Below are 17,646 nucleotides of genomic sequence, written 5' to 3'. Positions count from 1 at the left end.
AGCGCATCGATATCTTTTAACCACTCGACCATTTGTGGGTTCTCTTCTTTGTTCGAGATGAGGAGTAGTTCGGTTTTGTCCGGGTTCAGCTTTAAGTGGTTGCGGGGTGTGGCTTGAGGCGTCAAGATGGCAGTCGAACTCTAAGACTGCTCCGGACCCCCCTCCGTCATCCGCCTCGCATCTGCCCGCTTTCAGCTGCCATCGGAGCTCCACGTTACCGGTAGCGGCTCCCTCATCCCGCCTACATCGCCTCGATTCTCTTTGGGGGCTGCCCGGTGACTCTGCTGCCTTCGCTGGTCCCCCCTTCCATAAGGCCTTGCATAATCAAGATGGCGGCCCCCGTGCCGTCCCGTCCCTGGGCCGGACATCTCTGCCCGGACGGTCCGGCGCTCCCTTTGCCCCTACTGTCTGCCTGCGACTCACCTGGTGGCAGAGGACGGGGCCGACGGCTGGCTGTCTCGCCTCGGAGCCCGGGGCTGCGGTGCGGGTCCAGCCACCCTGCCAGCCGGACGAGCGCGAGGGGCGGTCCCGGGGCGCAGTTGAGGCGCCCTCGATCTCCCGAAGTCATGGCGGCCGCGTGAGGTTGCCGATCCTGCTCCTGGGGCCACATGGTGCATGGCGACGCCCGCGAGCTGTGCCGCTGCTGGAGAGGAGATGAGGGAGGACTGCTGGACCGGGCCGCGCTGCAGTGCCCGACCTGCTCGCAGGCGAGATTGCGGTGAGTAGAGACAGAGCCTGGGCGGCGCGGCTAGCCTGCTCTGGTGCGAGAGTGCCAGAGGCCGGCCTGAAGTGGTGACGGAGAGCGGGCCTTTACCTGGGTGGCGCCTGGACGGATTCCCGAGGACCCCCTGGGGACTGAGAGGGAATCGGGGGCCCGGTTCTGTGTCGCCTCCCCCGGGACCTTCTGCAGGGCTGCCGGGGTCGCGCATGTGTGCTTTCCCCCCCCCCCCCATGCGGACAGGAGGATTGGGGTCTGTGGTGGCGCCCTGGAGAGCGGACTGCCCCTTGGGGCCGGGGGGCCACTGTGTGGACTGCTGCTGAATCCTGAGCACCTCAATCTTGGCCTGAGAGGGGCTACATCTGGGAGGTTCCTTTCTTCTCGACTGCTGCTGCCTTTCGCGACCTCCGCCATCTTGTGGGCGCGGGGTGCTGCTGGATTCTTTGGGTGAGCAGGTCAGTGGGACTGTGATCGTTCTACAATCTCTGGGAACAGGCTGTATTGACCTTGGACGCGGTGTGGCGCCTCCAGTGACTGCCCAGGCACCAGAGATGCGGGGTGCCCCATCCTCCGAGGCCCTGAGAATTCACCGACCTGCCCCGGATGCACTGCTGTGAAGACTCACTCCTCACTGTCTGAGCAGCTGAGTGGTGCGCTGGGGTCCGGTGCAGGGGCACATCGGCCATCACATTGGGTGGCGCCGCCCCCCCTGGACGCTTGCAACCTTGTTGATGGGGCCTTCTGGAAGGGCTCTGAGGTCTTGGGGCCCTCGGTGCCGCCTGGGTGACCGCCACTGTTATTAGTTGCTGGGATCCCCAGGAGGGCGGCCTCCTCTCTTCAACGTCGGTGAGCGGTGGGTGGAAGGAGGGACCGGCCACTGCACCGGGTGGCGGGATCTGTGGTGGGGCCACTGGCATGTCTCCCTCCCCCTTCCCCTCCGGCCACATTAAGCTGATTCTTCGGGAACATGGGCAGAACCCGCACCACCCACACCCCCATTCCCCCAACCCAAACTAAAGTCAACCAATTTACTACGTCGGACCAGGACCCAGGTAGAGGGTCCCAGGCTGTGCCTGGTATCGCCGGGTGAGATCTCTCCGCCATCCTACAGGCGATAAGCACATCGCAGGCCTCTGTGGAGAGCAAGATCGGGGAGGTGAGGGTGGATGTAGCCTTAATTCGACAGGACCTCCGAAATGCCACAGCGCGCATCACGGAGGCAGAATCCTGTATCTTCACGGTGGGGGGATGACAAATCCCAGGTGACCCGCCTTCAGACACAGACCTCGGAGTTGAACCGCAGGGCGGAAGATGCCGAAAATGGAGCACGAAGAAACAACCTGCGCCTCCTGGGTTTTACGGAGAGAGTCGAGAAGCGCGTACTGACAACTTCATAGAGGCCTGGGTTCGTTCCAGGATGCCCAAAGAGAAACTTTCCCCCTGGTTCGAGGTGGAGCAGGTTCACCGCTCTCTCGCTCCCAAACCCCCGCCCTGAGCTCCCGCTCATCCCATCATCCTCTGAATTTTGAACTTCCGGGACAGAGACGCTATTCTGGGGGCAGCCAGGGAATTGGGACCGTTACACTTCCAGAACTCCAGAATTATGGTTTTTCCAGATTACTCCAGGGAGGTTCAGACTACACGTCGCTCCTATGGCGAAGTTAAACAAAAACTGGCTTCTTCTCTGATCGGTATGGGCAGCGTCCCCGGGCCCGATGCCACTTTGCGAAGGGCCATGTCGGACTCGGATCTGTCTGGGAGCTCCGTGATTCGTGGCTCTGGTGGGTAGGAGGGGGGGTGACCAGCACCGCAGGGTGTGTAACTCACAATTCACCCTTCGGGACTCTTTGCAACGAGACTGCTCCTGATCCCACGAGCGGGGTCCTACCTAGCTCGAATGAGTGGCCCGTTCGGGGTTTGACCTTCCATTGCAGTCCCGGGTCTGGCACGTTCTAGTAGTCTCACGTTTACCACTTCATGTTTTCAGCTGTTGGCATTCATCCATATACATTGAGGGGGGGATCCAGTTCAACATGTCCTTGCTTGTTTGTTGCTAACCGTTTTAGATTAGCGAATCACCTCTTTGTGGGGTAGTTATTGTTTTTTTTTTTTTCAGGGCGACAGATGCTTCCACTTCAGAAGTGTAGGGTGGGGGGAGTTGGGGGGTGAGGACCGTTGTCTCCCAACAGTTTGTTATTTTTAGCCGCCTACAAGGGCTGGGGGGAGGCCATTCTACTCAGAAAGGGACTTCCCTTTACCCTGGCTAAAGCAGAGACTGATGCGCAGGGCCGGTATGTGGCCATGTCGGGAATGATTGAGGGACACCCTATGAACCACCTGTGCACTTACATTCCCCCTGCACTCATGACATCCACCCTTCGGCACCCCACGCTGGTGTTCTCCTCCTTTCCACAGGGTCTCACAGTTGTGGGGGGGGATTTTAACGCCGTCCTGCACCCCTCGCGTGCAGGAGACGGAGACCCCGTCGGAGCACCGTCTCGCCTCCGCAAAGAGCCTCTTGGCTGGTCATCGGCCCTGGTCCTTTGTGACGTGTGCTCGGAGGACAGGGGCGGGTCGGGCTTGGGCGTCGGACCTCCAGATGGCGCCGGGCGGTATGAAGTATCTTGGGGTGTACTTGTCGGAGGATGCTACGGTCTCCCGGGACCGCAATCTCACCCCGGTTTGGAATTGTACGCGCGAGGATATAACGGTGTGGTCCCGTATGCCCTTGTCTATTTATGGGAGATCGGCCATCTTTAAGATGGTTGCGATTCCCCTCATCGTATACCAACTACAGAATCACATCTATCAGATCCCGCCCGCTGGTTCCGGCAAATCAACTAGGCACTGAGTAGCTTCATGTGGGAAGGGGGGACTGCTCGGGTGGTGCTGCGGACATGCTTCCGCTCAACATTTAATATACTGGGGGTCTGGCCACATCGGACGTGCTCTCTTATTATCAGGCAGCTCATCTGCTGGTCTCGAATGACTGGTGGTACGGTGACCGGGGCGATCCGGCCTATGCTGTGGTGCGATTCCTCATGGGCTCGGCGTCAGTTCACACGCTGCTGTACTCGGCAGCGCTCCGGCAGTGTCTTCCCTCTGCCACGCAAGTGGTTTTCCGCGTCTGGCGCCAGGCGCTGCGTAGAATGGGGTGGTGGAACGTGCTTACTCAGGAAACCCCTCTTTGGTCCAATGGTCGTCTGCCTCAGATGGCTGCGCTTCCGGGGCTGGGATGCCATAGGCATCTCCTCCCTGGGCGATGTGATGGCAGGATGTACTCTTAAATCCTTCCAAGACTTGCAGAACGAATTCGGGATGCCCCAATCTCAATTTTTTAAATATCTACAATTTCGGCACGCCTGGACGCCCTACTTTGCTAACCTAGAGCAGCTTCCTGACTTCAGTCCGCTTGAGGCTAAATTGTTCATGGGGCAACTGCCCGACAAGAAACTCTCGCGTATCTATCAGACCCTGGTCACCATAGCTCCTCCGATCTACATAAACTCAAGGCCGCGTGGGAGGAAGATCTTGGGGATTTGGAGGAAGAGGACTGGAATGAGGCTCTGGCCAGTCCGCGGCTTGCGGCAATCTCTACTCGTTTGCGCTTGATCCAATTAAAATACTTGCACAGGCACGTATTTTACTAGACAGCGCCTGTGGAGGGCGGGTATGATGGGGTCCCCAGATTGTCTTCGCTGTGGTTCGGAAGTAATAATCCTGAGCTTATAAAACGCCTGGTTACACTAGCCAGTGTGTACCCGCGCTGTACCGCTAAGGAACCCATCCTGGCCTGTTCCTGTGAGGTGCCCATTCCTGGGCACCCCAAGGTGAAGCCAGGCATCCTAGCGTTAGGGCCGATGTGGAGATTAAGCAAGCTATTGCCCAGAGTTGCAGAGTGGGACCCATGATTAGAGTAGGCACAGAGGCGAGAGAATTATCGGGTCCGAGGATACTGAGCCCAAGACCCAGCCGCGACGGGAATTGAACCCTGGTCCCGGGCCATACCTCTGCATCAGGGTCTGCCGCTCTAACCAGTGAGCCACACTTCTCCACTCCAAGTAGGTACACTCTTGCATACTGTATGTGGATGCTCCGCATTACAGAGGTTTTGGGATGGGGTATTTCGATGCCTCTCGGAAGTACTGGCCTGGGTGCTTCCTCGGGACCCCAGATTGGCGCTGCTGAAGGTTATGGAGGGTATTGGGGGAAATAGATACAAGCGCCATTTGCTGCTCCTAGGCCTTGCCCTAGCTAGGCGGACATCGCCAGGGCCTGGAAGGCGCCTCAGGCCCCACCTCTGGCCGGCTGGAAAAACCTTGAGCAACCCATATTTCGGGCCAGGGGGTACCCAGGCAAACATTTTAAAATTTGGAAGAAGTGGGCTGATTATCGAGGGCTGGACTTGTACACCCTCCGCCTGATGGGACGGCCCTCCCATCGCCTTGACATTTGCACATTTGGTAATACCGTGAAGTGTCTTGACCGGACTATGCAGGTTTTCTGTACACATGTTCCTCCCTTTTCTTTTAGCAGCAGCGCAATTTGGGGGGGGGCGGGGGAGGGATGGGGGGTGCTAGTTTGTCCTGTAAAAGTCTGCAGATGATATTCGTATGTCACTGATGTTGGCAGAAGTCTCCGGGGCTCTGCATTCTATGTGTGTTCAGACAAATAAAAATCTGTTTAAAAAAAAAAGTGGATTATAAAAAAAAAAAAAAGGGGTTGCTTGACAGCCAACGTTGCACTTCATTTAGTGTTTCATTGAGTCTATAAATGTCTTTAGAAGAGGAGATTCCAAGTAGTTATGGGTATCATCAGCGTAGAAGTGGAAGGGGATGTTAGCTTTTCTGAGTAGGGCGGTGAGGGGTCCCATGTAAATGTTGAAGAGTTGAGGGGAGAGCACTGATCCTTGGGGCACTCCCCTCTTGACTGGGTGAAAGTCGGATTCAAAGCTTCTGATTTTGATTGTTTGGGAGCGGTTGTGCAAGAATGAGGAGAACCATGTTGTCTAGTCCGGCCCTTTCTTCGAGAGCTTTGAGGAGAAGATTGTGATCAACTGCGTCGAATGCCGCCGGTAGGTCTAGGAGAATGAGGAGGCAACATTGGTCTGAGTCCAGTGATTTGTGTATGTCATCAATTATGTTGAGGATTGCGGTTTCCATGCTGCCCCCTTTCCTGAATCCCGACTGATGTGAGTCGAGGAGGTTGGTATTTTCCAAGTGCTGAGTTAGTTATTGGAGTACACACCTTTCTAGGATTTTGGAAAGAAGAGGAAGGTTAGAGACGGGTCTGAAGTTGTTTAAGTCATTTATGTCCAGGCCTGGGTTTTTAGCAGTGGGTTGACTTGTCCTACTTTCAGACAGTCTGGGAGGATTCTGGTTTTTAGGGAGCTGTTAATAATCCTGCACCATAGTGGGGCTAGGTAGAGTTTCAGTTTCTTGGTGAGTTGAGCAGGAATGGGGTCTAGAGTGTGAGATGAAGGATTAGAGGTGGCGAAAAGTTTGACTATCTCTTCTTCTAGAATGGCTGGAAGAGTGACCAGGGTTTAGTGGTGGGAGGGGGAGCGCTACCAAGCACACCACCCAGGCTGCTATGAGAAGGGGAAGAGCAGTTGGTGACCAGAGAGCGCTCTATCTTGGAGATCTTATAATTGAAGAAGTTGGCGAAGTTGTCGCATCGTTTTTTGGTGGCCTGCCCCAGGGAAGTATCCGGTTTGGAGGTTTGCTGTCTAATAATACTGAAGAGCTCCTTGGGTCTGTTTTTTGCACTATCCAGAGCAGAGCGGAAATACATAGATTTTTTGTTCTTGATATGAATTTGTATTTCTTCTAGATAGTTCGGAGTTTGTCGCGATGGAAGGTAGTGGGCAAGCTCCTCTAGCGTCTTTCTGCAGCTCTTAGTTGTCTACTTTCTTCATTAGTGTCAGAGTCGTACCAAGATCTGGACCGAATGGCTCGATTTTTTCTTAGTTTCAAGGGTTCTAGTTGGTCAAGAAGGATTACCATATTCGTGCTATAGAGCGAGGTGAGGTCAGTTGTAGAGAGATCTTGGTCGCTGGGTAGGAGCAACTTTAGCATATCTTCCATGACGTCCAGGGGGATCTGGGTGAGATTTCTGGACCATTTGGGGGGGTCTTGAACAGGAGGCAGGGATAGAACTCTTTGGTTGATGTGGAATAAGATCATGTGATGATCCGACAAGTCCACTGGGAGGCTGTTGTCGATCGTAATTGCGACTTGGTGGGCAAAGATGGCATCAAAGGTCGCTCCTTTGTTGTGAGTTTCTTCAGAACAGTGTTGGGAAGGTTATTGTCACAGAGGAGAGTATTGAGAGATTGAATTAGTGTGTTGTAGGCCTCGTTCCAGCGTAAGTTGAGATCACCCAGGATTATGTAGTTGGTGTCTTTGAGTACGCAGTGGGCAATCAAGTTGGATAGGTGTTCACCAAAAGTGGGGGTGTTGCCAGGTGGGTGATAGAGAAGGTGACCAACTAAAGGGCTGTTATCCTTAGTCTTGATGGTGACAGACATTCAAAAGAGCTATATTTGCATGAGTCCATTACAGCGAGGTCAATGTCATCTTTATGGATGACGGCTACACCTCCCTGCGTTGATCTTTTCTATCTTTATTGATGGTGAAACCTGGGGACACAAACATGTCTAAACAAGGTGGGGAGATCTCATTTAGCCATGTCTCTGGGATGAACGCAATGTCAAAGTCCTGAGAGAGGATAGCTTCAGCTAATTCCGTTGCATGTTGGGGGCTCTACAGTTAATGAGCAAGCAGTTAGTAGATAGATTATTTTTGTTCGGATGCTTTCCTGATGGGGCCCTCGGTATGGAGGTGAGGGAGTGCGGGGGTCTTGTGGTTTTCACAGGAGGGAAGTCTCTTCCGAAGCCCGTGTTCACTTGAATATTGGAGTTAGTGGAAGTTGGGAGAGGGGAGTCATAAGTGGAGGCTAGGTCCAAAGCTTCTTCAGCGGACATTGCGGCTTTAGTTCTGGAAGTTCTTTGTGTTTGGATCTTTACTAGTGTGGCTCTGAGCTCCAGACGCGGGGGCTTTGATTCTTGTGAGAGATTGTAGTGGGATCACAGCGTCTGTTCTAGGGGGCCTCAGCAGCCGGTTCTCGAGGAAGGTTGAGGTCCCAAATTGGGGTTTTAGAGGGGTAGTCAGTCGGATAGGAAGCCCTGAGTTGGGAATGTTGGGGCTTTCGAGCCTTGTCTAGGTTAGAAAGGATTTGATCAAGGCCACGGAATATAATTTCTAACTGACTTTCTAGTAGGGCCAGCTGGTACGCCATATTTTCTGGGGCTGGTAGCATGCAGTTTTGGGTAGGGACATCTCGTGGGGTGGGGGCCAGGGTCGAATTGTGAGGTCTACTGCCGAGTAGGTCAGCCCGGCTGTCTCTGTTAGTGACTCTCGGTAGGGGGTTTAGTCGTGAGCTCTTCCTCAGTGAATCTGCTGGAGGGAATGGACTGAGCACGAGGGCTGATGATTTGCTTTTGAAGAAGATAAGATTGAGGGGGCAATGGGGATTGATTTTCGGAAGATTGAAGGGGGTCAGTAGACCGAGCTTGTGGGATGATGGAGTGATGTTGAGGAAGATAAAATTGAGGGGGCTGTGGGGGCTGATCTTCCTTGGAAGATTGAAGGTCACGGTTTGTGGGGACGGAGGAGTGGGAGGAGTTTCTGGGGGCGTCGGGGGGAGGCTGGGGGATCTCATCAGGGGAGTGGAAGTAGATATTTGCTTCTCCTGATGGGGCAGGTCGATCGGGGAAGGGGCTGGGATGCCCAACGGTTGCAAAAAACAATGTATTGTAGTAAACTGGGGTGAGCATAGTGAAAAGCCGAGATTTATGTGAGGAGTCGAGTTCTTTCATGGCCCTTCCACCTCACTGAATTAATTGCAGGTCTTTTCAAATGAGGCTAAATGGCTACTAAATATGCACAGTTTTGCCTGAAACAGAGAGACTTGTGCTCGTGCTGGCAATGCATCAGCTCATCAGGACCTGCACCCGGCCTACATTATCCCGGAACAATAAAGGTCAAGAGGCAGCTGGATTAGCATCAGAAGATGGTGAGAACAAGAAAAGCTATAGATTAACCAGTCAGCATCCAGACACAGTAGACACGTAGTAAGTCATTAAATACACTCAGCTCGCCTCACTGTAGCAATGCTGCATGGGGTCACTCTTTAATCTCTCCAGTGCCAGTATTAAGTTATTTTCTCTAGAGGCAGTATCTTTGTCTCTCAGCCATGGTCAAAGGATTCAAGATTTATGAAGCAGAGATGTCTGGTCACTGGGGAAAGGGCTGACGGGCAGTAAACCATGATATAACCCAAGTCTAGAAAATCACTTTTTGGGACAGTGAACTTAAGGCTAAATATGAAACGACATGTTACCATCCAAATACTATAAACAAGAAACTAGCAACACTGGTGGTTGAGGCTACTAAACTGAGACAATAAGCCCACAACTGAATACGATAAATGAGCATAGATTTGGGAAGAAACAGTCCGCACCAAGGACGTACAATGCACACTTTGTGCTTTCCGAGTTGAGCAAAGTTTGATACAAATTGAAGCCCACGAAGTGTAGGTCACAGTGAGATTCATGTAAATGGGGTCTTGACGTAGAGGATGGAAAGAAATTACCTTCACAGAGGTTTCTACACTACATTTCTACATAATCAGCCCATAGTTCTCCCTCAAACAAACAGGAGAATTTAACGCAAAGAGTAAAGAAATAGACAAAATGAGGCAACAATTTTATTGCCATTTAAAAGTTCGTTAGGCTCTCTTAACCAAGACGTGATTGGTTTCTTTAGGGCTCCTTTTTTGCTTCAGGGGACAAAGTGAGGAAAATGTAAGTTACTTTGGCTTCCAATAGCATTAAAAGACTAGTTGTTGATCACCTAGTAAGTGTTCATAAGCACGATTTTGCTCCAATAGACAGTTTTCTTCCATTAATTATAAGCAGTCCTAGTTAGGAGATGCAATATAGCATAGAAGACCACATGCGTAATGTGCAAGCAACATTTTCTGTCAAAAACAACATCTATTCCCCCCCCAAAAAATCGTTTTTCAAAGGACTGTGGATATGTGGCCGTTGATGAGCTGGATATTTGCATACTCACAATCCTTTGAAAACTATCACACAGAAACTGACTGATTTGCTGGATTAATGAGCAGCTTTTAAATAATAAGTGTTTGTTTCACCAACGTGGAGAAAAAGAAAAAAAGGTTAATGAATATGCTACTTACCAGTATGCATCTGTTCTTGGCATGTAGGGCTGCTAACATTCATATCTTAGCATTAGATCGCCGCCTAGTGTTGGGTCCGGATGATCGCACATTGTTGTCCTGGAAGAGTCTTCGAAGTATCCTGAGATAGGTGGCTCCTCCCCTGGACTACAGTGCGCATGGGCATCGGCTCCATCCCCAGATTGTTTTTCGCCATTGTGGCAGAAGATGGAGTGAAAAGTGTAAAGGATGTCCATGCTAATGAATAAATACAATAGTATATCTGCAGCTGCGACAGGCACCGGGGAGGAGGGCGGGCGATATGAATGTTAGCAGCCCTACATGCCAAGAACAGATGCATACTGGTAAGTAGCTTATTCAGTTCGAGGCATGTGGGCTGCTAAATTCATATCTTAGCATAGAATACATAGCAGTCCCTCCATCAGCGGCGGTTGCCCGTGCCAGCTGCAGAAACCTGAAAAAGTGTTTTCAGAACAGCCTGTCCTACAGCAGCTTGCTGCTTGGAATGTACATCAACACAGTAGTGTTTTGTAAAGGTATGTGGTGTAACCCACGTGGCTGCTCTGCAAATATCCTCTAAAGGTATGTTCCCTAGGAAAGCCATGGATGCCCCCAGTTTGCGTGTGGAGTGCGCCCTTGGGGGTATTGTTAAAGTGCACTTGGCCTTTTGATAACATATCTGAATGCACTTAACAATCCATCTGGCTATCCCTGCTTTGGAAATAGGGTTGCCTTTGTGTTGTGGTGCGAAGGCAACAAAAAGTTGTATTGTCTTTCTAAAGGGTTGTGTTCTGTCTATGTAGTACATCAACGCCCTCCGTACATCTAAGGTATGGAGCATTCTTTCTGCCACCGTTTGCGGGTTTTGAAAGAATGCTGGTAAGTCAATAGTTTGGTTGAGATGAAACTGACACCACCTTCGGAAGGAATTTGGGGTTAGTGCTTAGCACTACCCTATTTGGATGAATTTGAATGAATGGCTCTTGGATTGTGAGCGCTTGCAGCTCACTGACACGCCTCAGAGACGTAATAGCTACTAGGAAAGCTACTTTCCACGTAAGGAACTGGAGTTCACACGAGTGCAGTGGCTCAAATGGTGGTCCCATCAGTCTGGTGAGAACGACATTGAGGTTCCACACCGGAGCTGGCGGTGTTCTTGGGGGAATGACTCGTTTCAGACCTTCAAGGAAGGCTTTAATGGCGGGCACTCTGAAGACAGAGAGATGCTGCCTGTTTTGAAGATAAGCCGCTATGGCGGATAGATGTATCCGAATGGAAGTGTACGCTAGATTGCACTTGTAAAGATGCAACAGATAGCAAATGATGTTGGGGATAGATGCATCTAGCGGGTTGATGTCATTGGCTGCACAGTAAATGACAAAACGCTTCCATTTTGCAGCATAGCATGCTCTGGTAGTTGGTTTCCTTGCCTCCTTGATGATGTTCATGCATTCCGGAGGTAGGTTAAGGTATCCAAACTCTAGGACTTCAGGAGCCAGATCGCCAGGTTAAGCTGTTGCGGATCTGGATGCTGAATTTCTCCATGGTTCTGCGTCAAAAGACTGGGCGTGAGGCGCAGTCTTTGATGCGGCACCACTGAGAGTTCGAGGAACGTGGTGTACCAAGCCTGGCGCGCCCACGTTGGAGCAACTAGGATGAGAGTCATCGCGTGCTGCCTTAGCTTTCTTGCGACCAGCGGTATTAGAGGGGCTGGCGGAAAAGCGTACGCAAATTTGCCTGACCAGTTCATCCATATCGCATTCCCCTGCGACTGTGGGTGAGGGAACCTGGCGGCAAAGTGTTGGCATTTTGCGTTTTCTTTTGTGGCAAACAGGTCTATCTCCGGATGACTCCACTGCTGGAAGTACGGGTGGAGGACAGATGGGTGTATCTCCCACTCGTGCATTTGATGGCTGTACCTGCTGAGCAGATCCGCCATCTGGTTGTCCTTCCCTGGGAGGTGTTCTGCCATGAGGAAAATGTTCCTCTGAATGGCCCACTTCCACATGCTCTGAGCCAGATGAGACAGCTGTGGCGAGTGGGTGCCTCCCTGCTTTTGAATGTAGTACATCGCAGTCATGTTGTCCGTCCGGACTAACACTACCTTGTTGCACAGATGTACAATGAAGGACTTGAGCGCCATGAAGATTGCCATCAGTTCCAGATAGTTGATGTGCATCTTCTGTTGCTGCGTCGTCCATAGTCCCTGCACTGTGTAAGTGAGCAGATGAGCTCCCCATCCCTGGAGAGATGCGTCCGTTGTCAGGATAATCTGCGGCACAGGCTCTTGGAACAGTCGGCCCTTGCAAAGGTTGTGTGGAGTCCACCAATGCAGAGAGTCGTATGCCCGACTGGTAACCAACACTAGGTCTGTCAATTGCCCCTGAGCCTGTGTCCACTGATTCGCTAAGCACTCCTGGAGCGGGCGCATATGTAACCGTGCGTGAGGGACTATGAAGATGCAGGAGGCCATCATGCCTATCAACTGCATAAACACTCTCGCTGGAAGCGAGTGTTTTGGTCTGAACTTTTGGATCAGAGACTGCATGCTGTCTATCCTGACTTGGTGTGGCTGAGCCATGGCCGTCAGGGTGTTGATCGTCGCACCTAGGAACTGCCGGACATGTGCTGGTTGTAGATGCGACTTTGGGTAGTTCAGCGAGAAACCCAGATTGTGAAGAAGGTGAATTGTAGTCGACATGTCTGCGGCGCACTGTTGTTCCGACTTGGCTTGCACGAGCCAGTCGTCTAGGTAGGGGTAGACATGGATGTTCTGCCTCCTGAGGTGCGCTGCCACTGTCGCCAGACACTTGGTAAACACCCTTGGGGCTGTGGTGACTCCGAAGGGTAGGACCTTGAACTGGTAATGCTTGCCTTGAATAGTGAACCGGAGGTATTTCCTGTGGGACGGGTGTAGTGGAATGTGGAAATAAGCATCCTTGAGATCTAAGGTTGCCAAGAAGTCCCCTTGTTTTAGCAAGGGAAGGATCTGTTGCAGTGTAAGCATGTGGAAATGTTCTGATAGTATGTACAGGTTGAGGGGACGTAGATCTAGAATGGGCCTGAGAGATCCGTCCTTCTTTGGAATAAGGAAGTACAGGGAATACACCCCTGTGCCTTCCTCTCCCACCGGCACGAGCTCGATTGCTCCTTTTTGCAGCATCACCACTACTTCCTGCTGCAATAAGAGCAAGTGCTCTGCGGACATAGGCCTTTGCCTTGGCGGGATGTTGGGTGGAGTGGATTTCAACTCTAGGCAATAACCATACTGGACTAGTTGTCGCACCCACCTGTCTGTGGTGATGTTTCTCCAGACGGGCAGGAACTGCTGCAGTCTCCCCCCGACAGGTGTTAAGTGGTCGGGGGGCAGTGACCGAGAGTCACTGTTTGCTTGGGCTTCGCAGTTTAGTTTCTGTGTCTTTTTTTATTTTCTCTAGGGTGGTGTCAACATCTGGACCAAACAGACTATCAGGATTGACTGGCTGATTAAGAATGGTTGTCTGAATATCCGGTTTAAACCCTGAGATGCGGAGCCACGCCTGTCGTCTCAGCATAACACTAGTGTTGATAGCTCTAGCAGCTGTGTCTGCTGCATCAAGTGCACACTTGATGGCTGCGTTTGAGATTAGCTTCCCTTCCTCAATAAGCAGTTTGGTGCTTTCTTGGAACTGTGGAGGCAGGTGTGGTATAATCTGTTCTAGGGTGTCGTAGTGCGCCCTATCGTAACGCGCTAAGAGTGCCTGTGTATTGGCAATGCGCCAAAAGTTTGATGCCTGTGCAGCTACTCTTTTGCCCCCTGCCTCTAGCACTTTGGACTCCTTATCCGGGGGAGGAGCTTCACCCGTCGTTTGGGAGTTGGCACGTTTCCTGGCATTGGCGACCACAAGAGAGTCCAGTGGCAACTGGCCCCGAATGTATGCGGGGTCTGCAGGTGCAGGTCTGTACTTTTTTTTCAATACGTGGATTGACCACTCTTGCTCTTGTAGGCTCCTTAAATATGTCCCCAGCATGCTTGAGGACTCCTTTAAGCATAGGCAGTGTTTTTACTGTCCTTTCAGAGACTGAAAATGTGTCGAAAAGGAAGTCTTCCTCAACCGGGTCAGCATGCATGTCCACATCATGATTGGCTGCCGCCCTCTCAAGTAGTGCATGAAAACCTGCTGAATCCTCAGTTGGGGATGCACGTGCATTAAAAAACTGCGGGTCATGCCCCACACTTTGGGTGCCCTGGTCACCAGTGTCATCATATGAATCCGGTTGTGCATCTGGTTCATTGATAGGGAAATTGTATTGCTCGTCCTCATCATACCCCTCACCCGCAGAGTGTTCTGGTGAGGGAGTAGGGCTCCGTCTCGGAGGAGGCTGGATTGGTTCCATGAGGCCTGAATCGTCAAGGGGCACCCTCCTCTTCTTCAGTGGGATGACATATGGGTCCACTGACTCCGAAGTGATTTTTCTCTTATAGAGGGTCAGTTTGCCTGTATCAGCGTCGATGAAATGCTCTGAATCATCCTCTGATTCGAGTACCCGACGTGGAAGTGGACCAGCCGCTGAAGAAATCGCCTTCTTTGGTGCCGATTTGGTGGAAAAGGCTTTCGGCGCCTCCTTCGGCGGCAAGATAAAGAGAAGTTTTCCAGAAGGCTTTGCTGGATTGTCCTTTTGCGGCTGCGGCGATGATTTCGGAGCCGACGGAGCAGAGGCCATCTCCCTGATTCTCTGTAGTGATTCGGCGATGGGGGGACGTCTCACTCACAGTGTGTGTTGGCGCCGACGAGGATGTCTTGACCTTTCCCTCGGATCCGGCGTCTTTGTGGGCCTTGTGCGCTTTGGACGCGGATCCCGCTGTCACCGACCCCGATTCCTGGGACCGGGGCGCAGACGTGCTAGTCTTCGATCCGTGCGCCTGAGTAGCCTCCGTGGAGCCGGCTTTGGCGTGCTTGGACGGCGGCGCAGCTGTTGACCCGTGCCGACCATCTTTTTTAGAGGACCCCTCCTCTGGCGTCGATTTCGATTTTGCAGCAGCGGAATCGACGGACTTCTTCGACTTCTGCGGACCGGAGGTCGACGGAGTCGATGGAGTCGCGGGAACTGTGCACAGGCCTTGCACTTGCCGTCGTCGTGGTCAGGCGAAAGGCACTTGTTACAGACGGGGTGTAGGTCGATGTGCGGGTACTTGGACCCACAAAGCGGGCAGTACTTAAACGGGCTCCGCTCCATGTCCGAAAAGTTTTGCAGTCGTGTCGCGATGAGAAGGCCTCAAAGTTCGAAAAGCGAAAGAAAAACTCCGCTTATTCCGGCTCCAAGAGACGGAAGACTCGAGACCGTGCGCAGACAATACCGACGCAAAAGCGAGGCCTTTTGGCCGCTAAAAGTTAGTTTTTTCTCGGTTTCGACAGAAAGACGTCGAGACCACATCCGAACCCAATGGCGGAAAAAAACAATCTGGGGATGGAGCCGATGCCCATGCGCACTGTAGTCCAGGGGAGGAGCCACCTATCTCAGGATACTTCGAAGACTCTTCCAGGACAACAATGTGCGATCATCCGGACCCAACACTAGGCGGCGATCTAATGCTAAGATATGAATTTAGCAGCCCACATGCCTCGAACATGTAAATACAAATAGTCGACAGGGAGCTAACAATGTAAGCAAATGCTGTACCCCAGCAATGACGCAACTGGGAGGGAGCTATAAAAAATAAATGCTTGCCCAGCCAGCATTCTAACTAAAGACATCACCAGGAGTACCCTGAATGGCATGCAACGTATCAGCCTAAAACTGCGATTGCCTATTTTGTAAGTCATTTCCCAAGAAATTGTACATGGAAGGACTTAAGGTTCCAGTACTGAATACAAAAAAAACGCATAGTGAGAAAAAATGCTTACGACCTTCCTGTAAAGATAAATGCAGTAGAATTTATTTACTTAGTTATACATTTTATATAGCTTATTGGCACAAAAATCTTTTTCTTAAAAAAAACTCAACATGATTAGATTGCCTTTACATACTTTTACACAGCTCCCAAATTTATACTTCAAGTAAGCGCTGCTGGCTATAAAGCACAATGGGTAGACTTTATTGGTGAAAGCATTTATTTCAAGATAGCTTCTGCTGTTACCTAATATTTTCTTACAGATACTGAAAACAATGCACTGCAACAGAAACACTTCCACGAAGGTGGAATGATGCAGAACAGCCAACACTATGAAGGGAGAGACAATTATTCCTCAGAAACCTACTCTATATATAGGTTTTAGAAGTGTAGTGGCAAAAGATCTGGCAGAAACCTGCACTCTCGAGACCTACAAATGAACTGCTTTAACTCTTACTGCGCCTTGTTCGGAGACACTTGAGTAGCTGGTATCTTAAAGTTAAAAGGTCAAAAAGTCTCCCAGTTTAAAAGTGTACCCATCTGTGCCACTGACCCTTTTTTCACCTTGGAGGAGTATTAAGAAGATTTTGTTTAAGCAAACTGCTGTGTGACAAATTTTAAATATCGAGGGATTTAAGTAGAAAAAATATATACAAACTTAAATGTTTGTTTTAATTTGTTCTGGGATCCAGCACAAAGGCAGAGATATTTTTAGGTTTGAAAATAATAAAGGAAATCCCATAATGGGGAACATTCATTGACTAACTAACTTAAAATTACACGACAAAATACAAAACAATAGTTAGCATTAATACAAAGCCATCACATCTTACCTTTCTAACATTAATGCCTGATGTTTTTTCTCCCTGTGCATGTCTATTTCTCAACTCTGTCACAGTAGAAATGGGATTAAGTCCAGCATTTTCTGCTAGCGTGGATGGTATGACTTCAAGTGCATCCGCATAAGCTCGTACACAATAGGACTCCATGCCACTCAAAGTGCGAGAATACTCATTCAATCGCAAGGCCAATTCAGTTTCTGGAGCACCACCTCCTGCTATTAGAGCTCTGCAATTTGAAAATTATGAGACAAGAAAAAAAAATGTTCAACAATCTGTAAACTGCTGCACAATGATACAAAAAAAAAAGAAAAAAAAAGAAAACCAACATGAGAGATTAAATACAAAAGGTAACCAGCAGAAAAATTTACTATGCGACTTAAAATCGCATGAAACTTAACTGGTTTACCACCCAGCTAAGATCTGACGAGTCGATCTGGAAGTACTGTAGAGGCCAATCAAAAGGGATACCCATCTGGAAATAGGAGAGATACTTGCACAAGCTCAGAGATTCAGAGTGATCCAGCATAATTAACACTACCTGTAAATTCATAGGGCATCATAGACAGAAAGAACTGAAGTTGGTTCATAAAGGCACGAAAAGTCAATTTCACATACCTTTCGAATCACCAGGATCCACTGGGGGTGGAGCTGGGATGGGGGGTTGTGGGAGGGACAACAACATGTTGGCAGAAGGAAAAAGTTAGTTATCCAGTAAGCATCTGTTAGTGGCATGCAGTGCTGTATATTGCCATGCTTAGCATAATCCCTTCAGCTAGTATTGAGCTTGGATATTTGCAAGTTTTTTTCTTTGAAGAAAGTCTTTTGAGTCACAAGGTACAGTGATGACTCCTTGCTTGTAATGCGCATGGTCCTCGACACCACTGTTAGATTGTTTTCTGCAAAGGCGGTGAGGCTGGAGTGTGAAGGATAGTGCAGTGTAGTGTAGTGAG

General features: G+C 50.5%; 1 protein-coding gene across 2 annotated transcripts in view; it reads right to left on the bottom strand.

The window, feature by feature from the left end:
• CCT4 (chaperonin containing TCP1 subunit 4) overlaps positions 1–17,646 on the bottom strand; it is a 157,459-nt gene that overhangs the window by 29,202 nt on the left and 110,611 nt on the right. For both annotated transcript variants that reach the window (XM_078649474.1, XM_078649475.1), the window contains exon 12: positions 16,688–16,922. In XM_078649474.1, the coding sequence (XP_078505600.1) occupies positions 16,688–16,922 (235 nt within the window). The remainder of the gene's footprint in view (positions 1–16,687; positions 16,923–17,646) is intronic.

Source organism: Lissotriton helveticus, chromosome 6 (assembly GCF_964261635.1).
Source record: "Lissotriton helveticus chromosome 6, aLisHel1.1, whole genome shotgun sequence".
NCBI lineage: Eukaryota > Metazoa > Chordata > Amphibia > Caudata > Salamandridae > Lissotriton > Lissotriton helveticus.
Note: the sequence above shows the minus strand (reverse complement) of the source record. Positions and strands in the feature narration are given on the sequence as shown.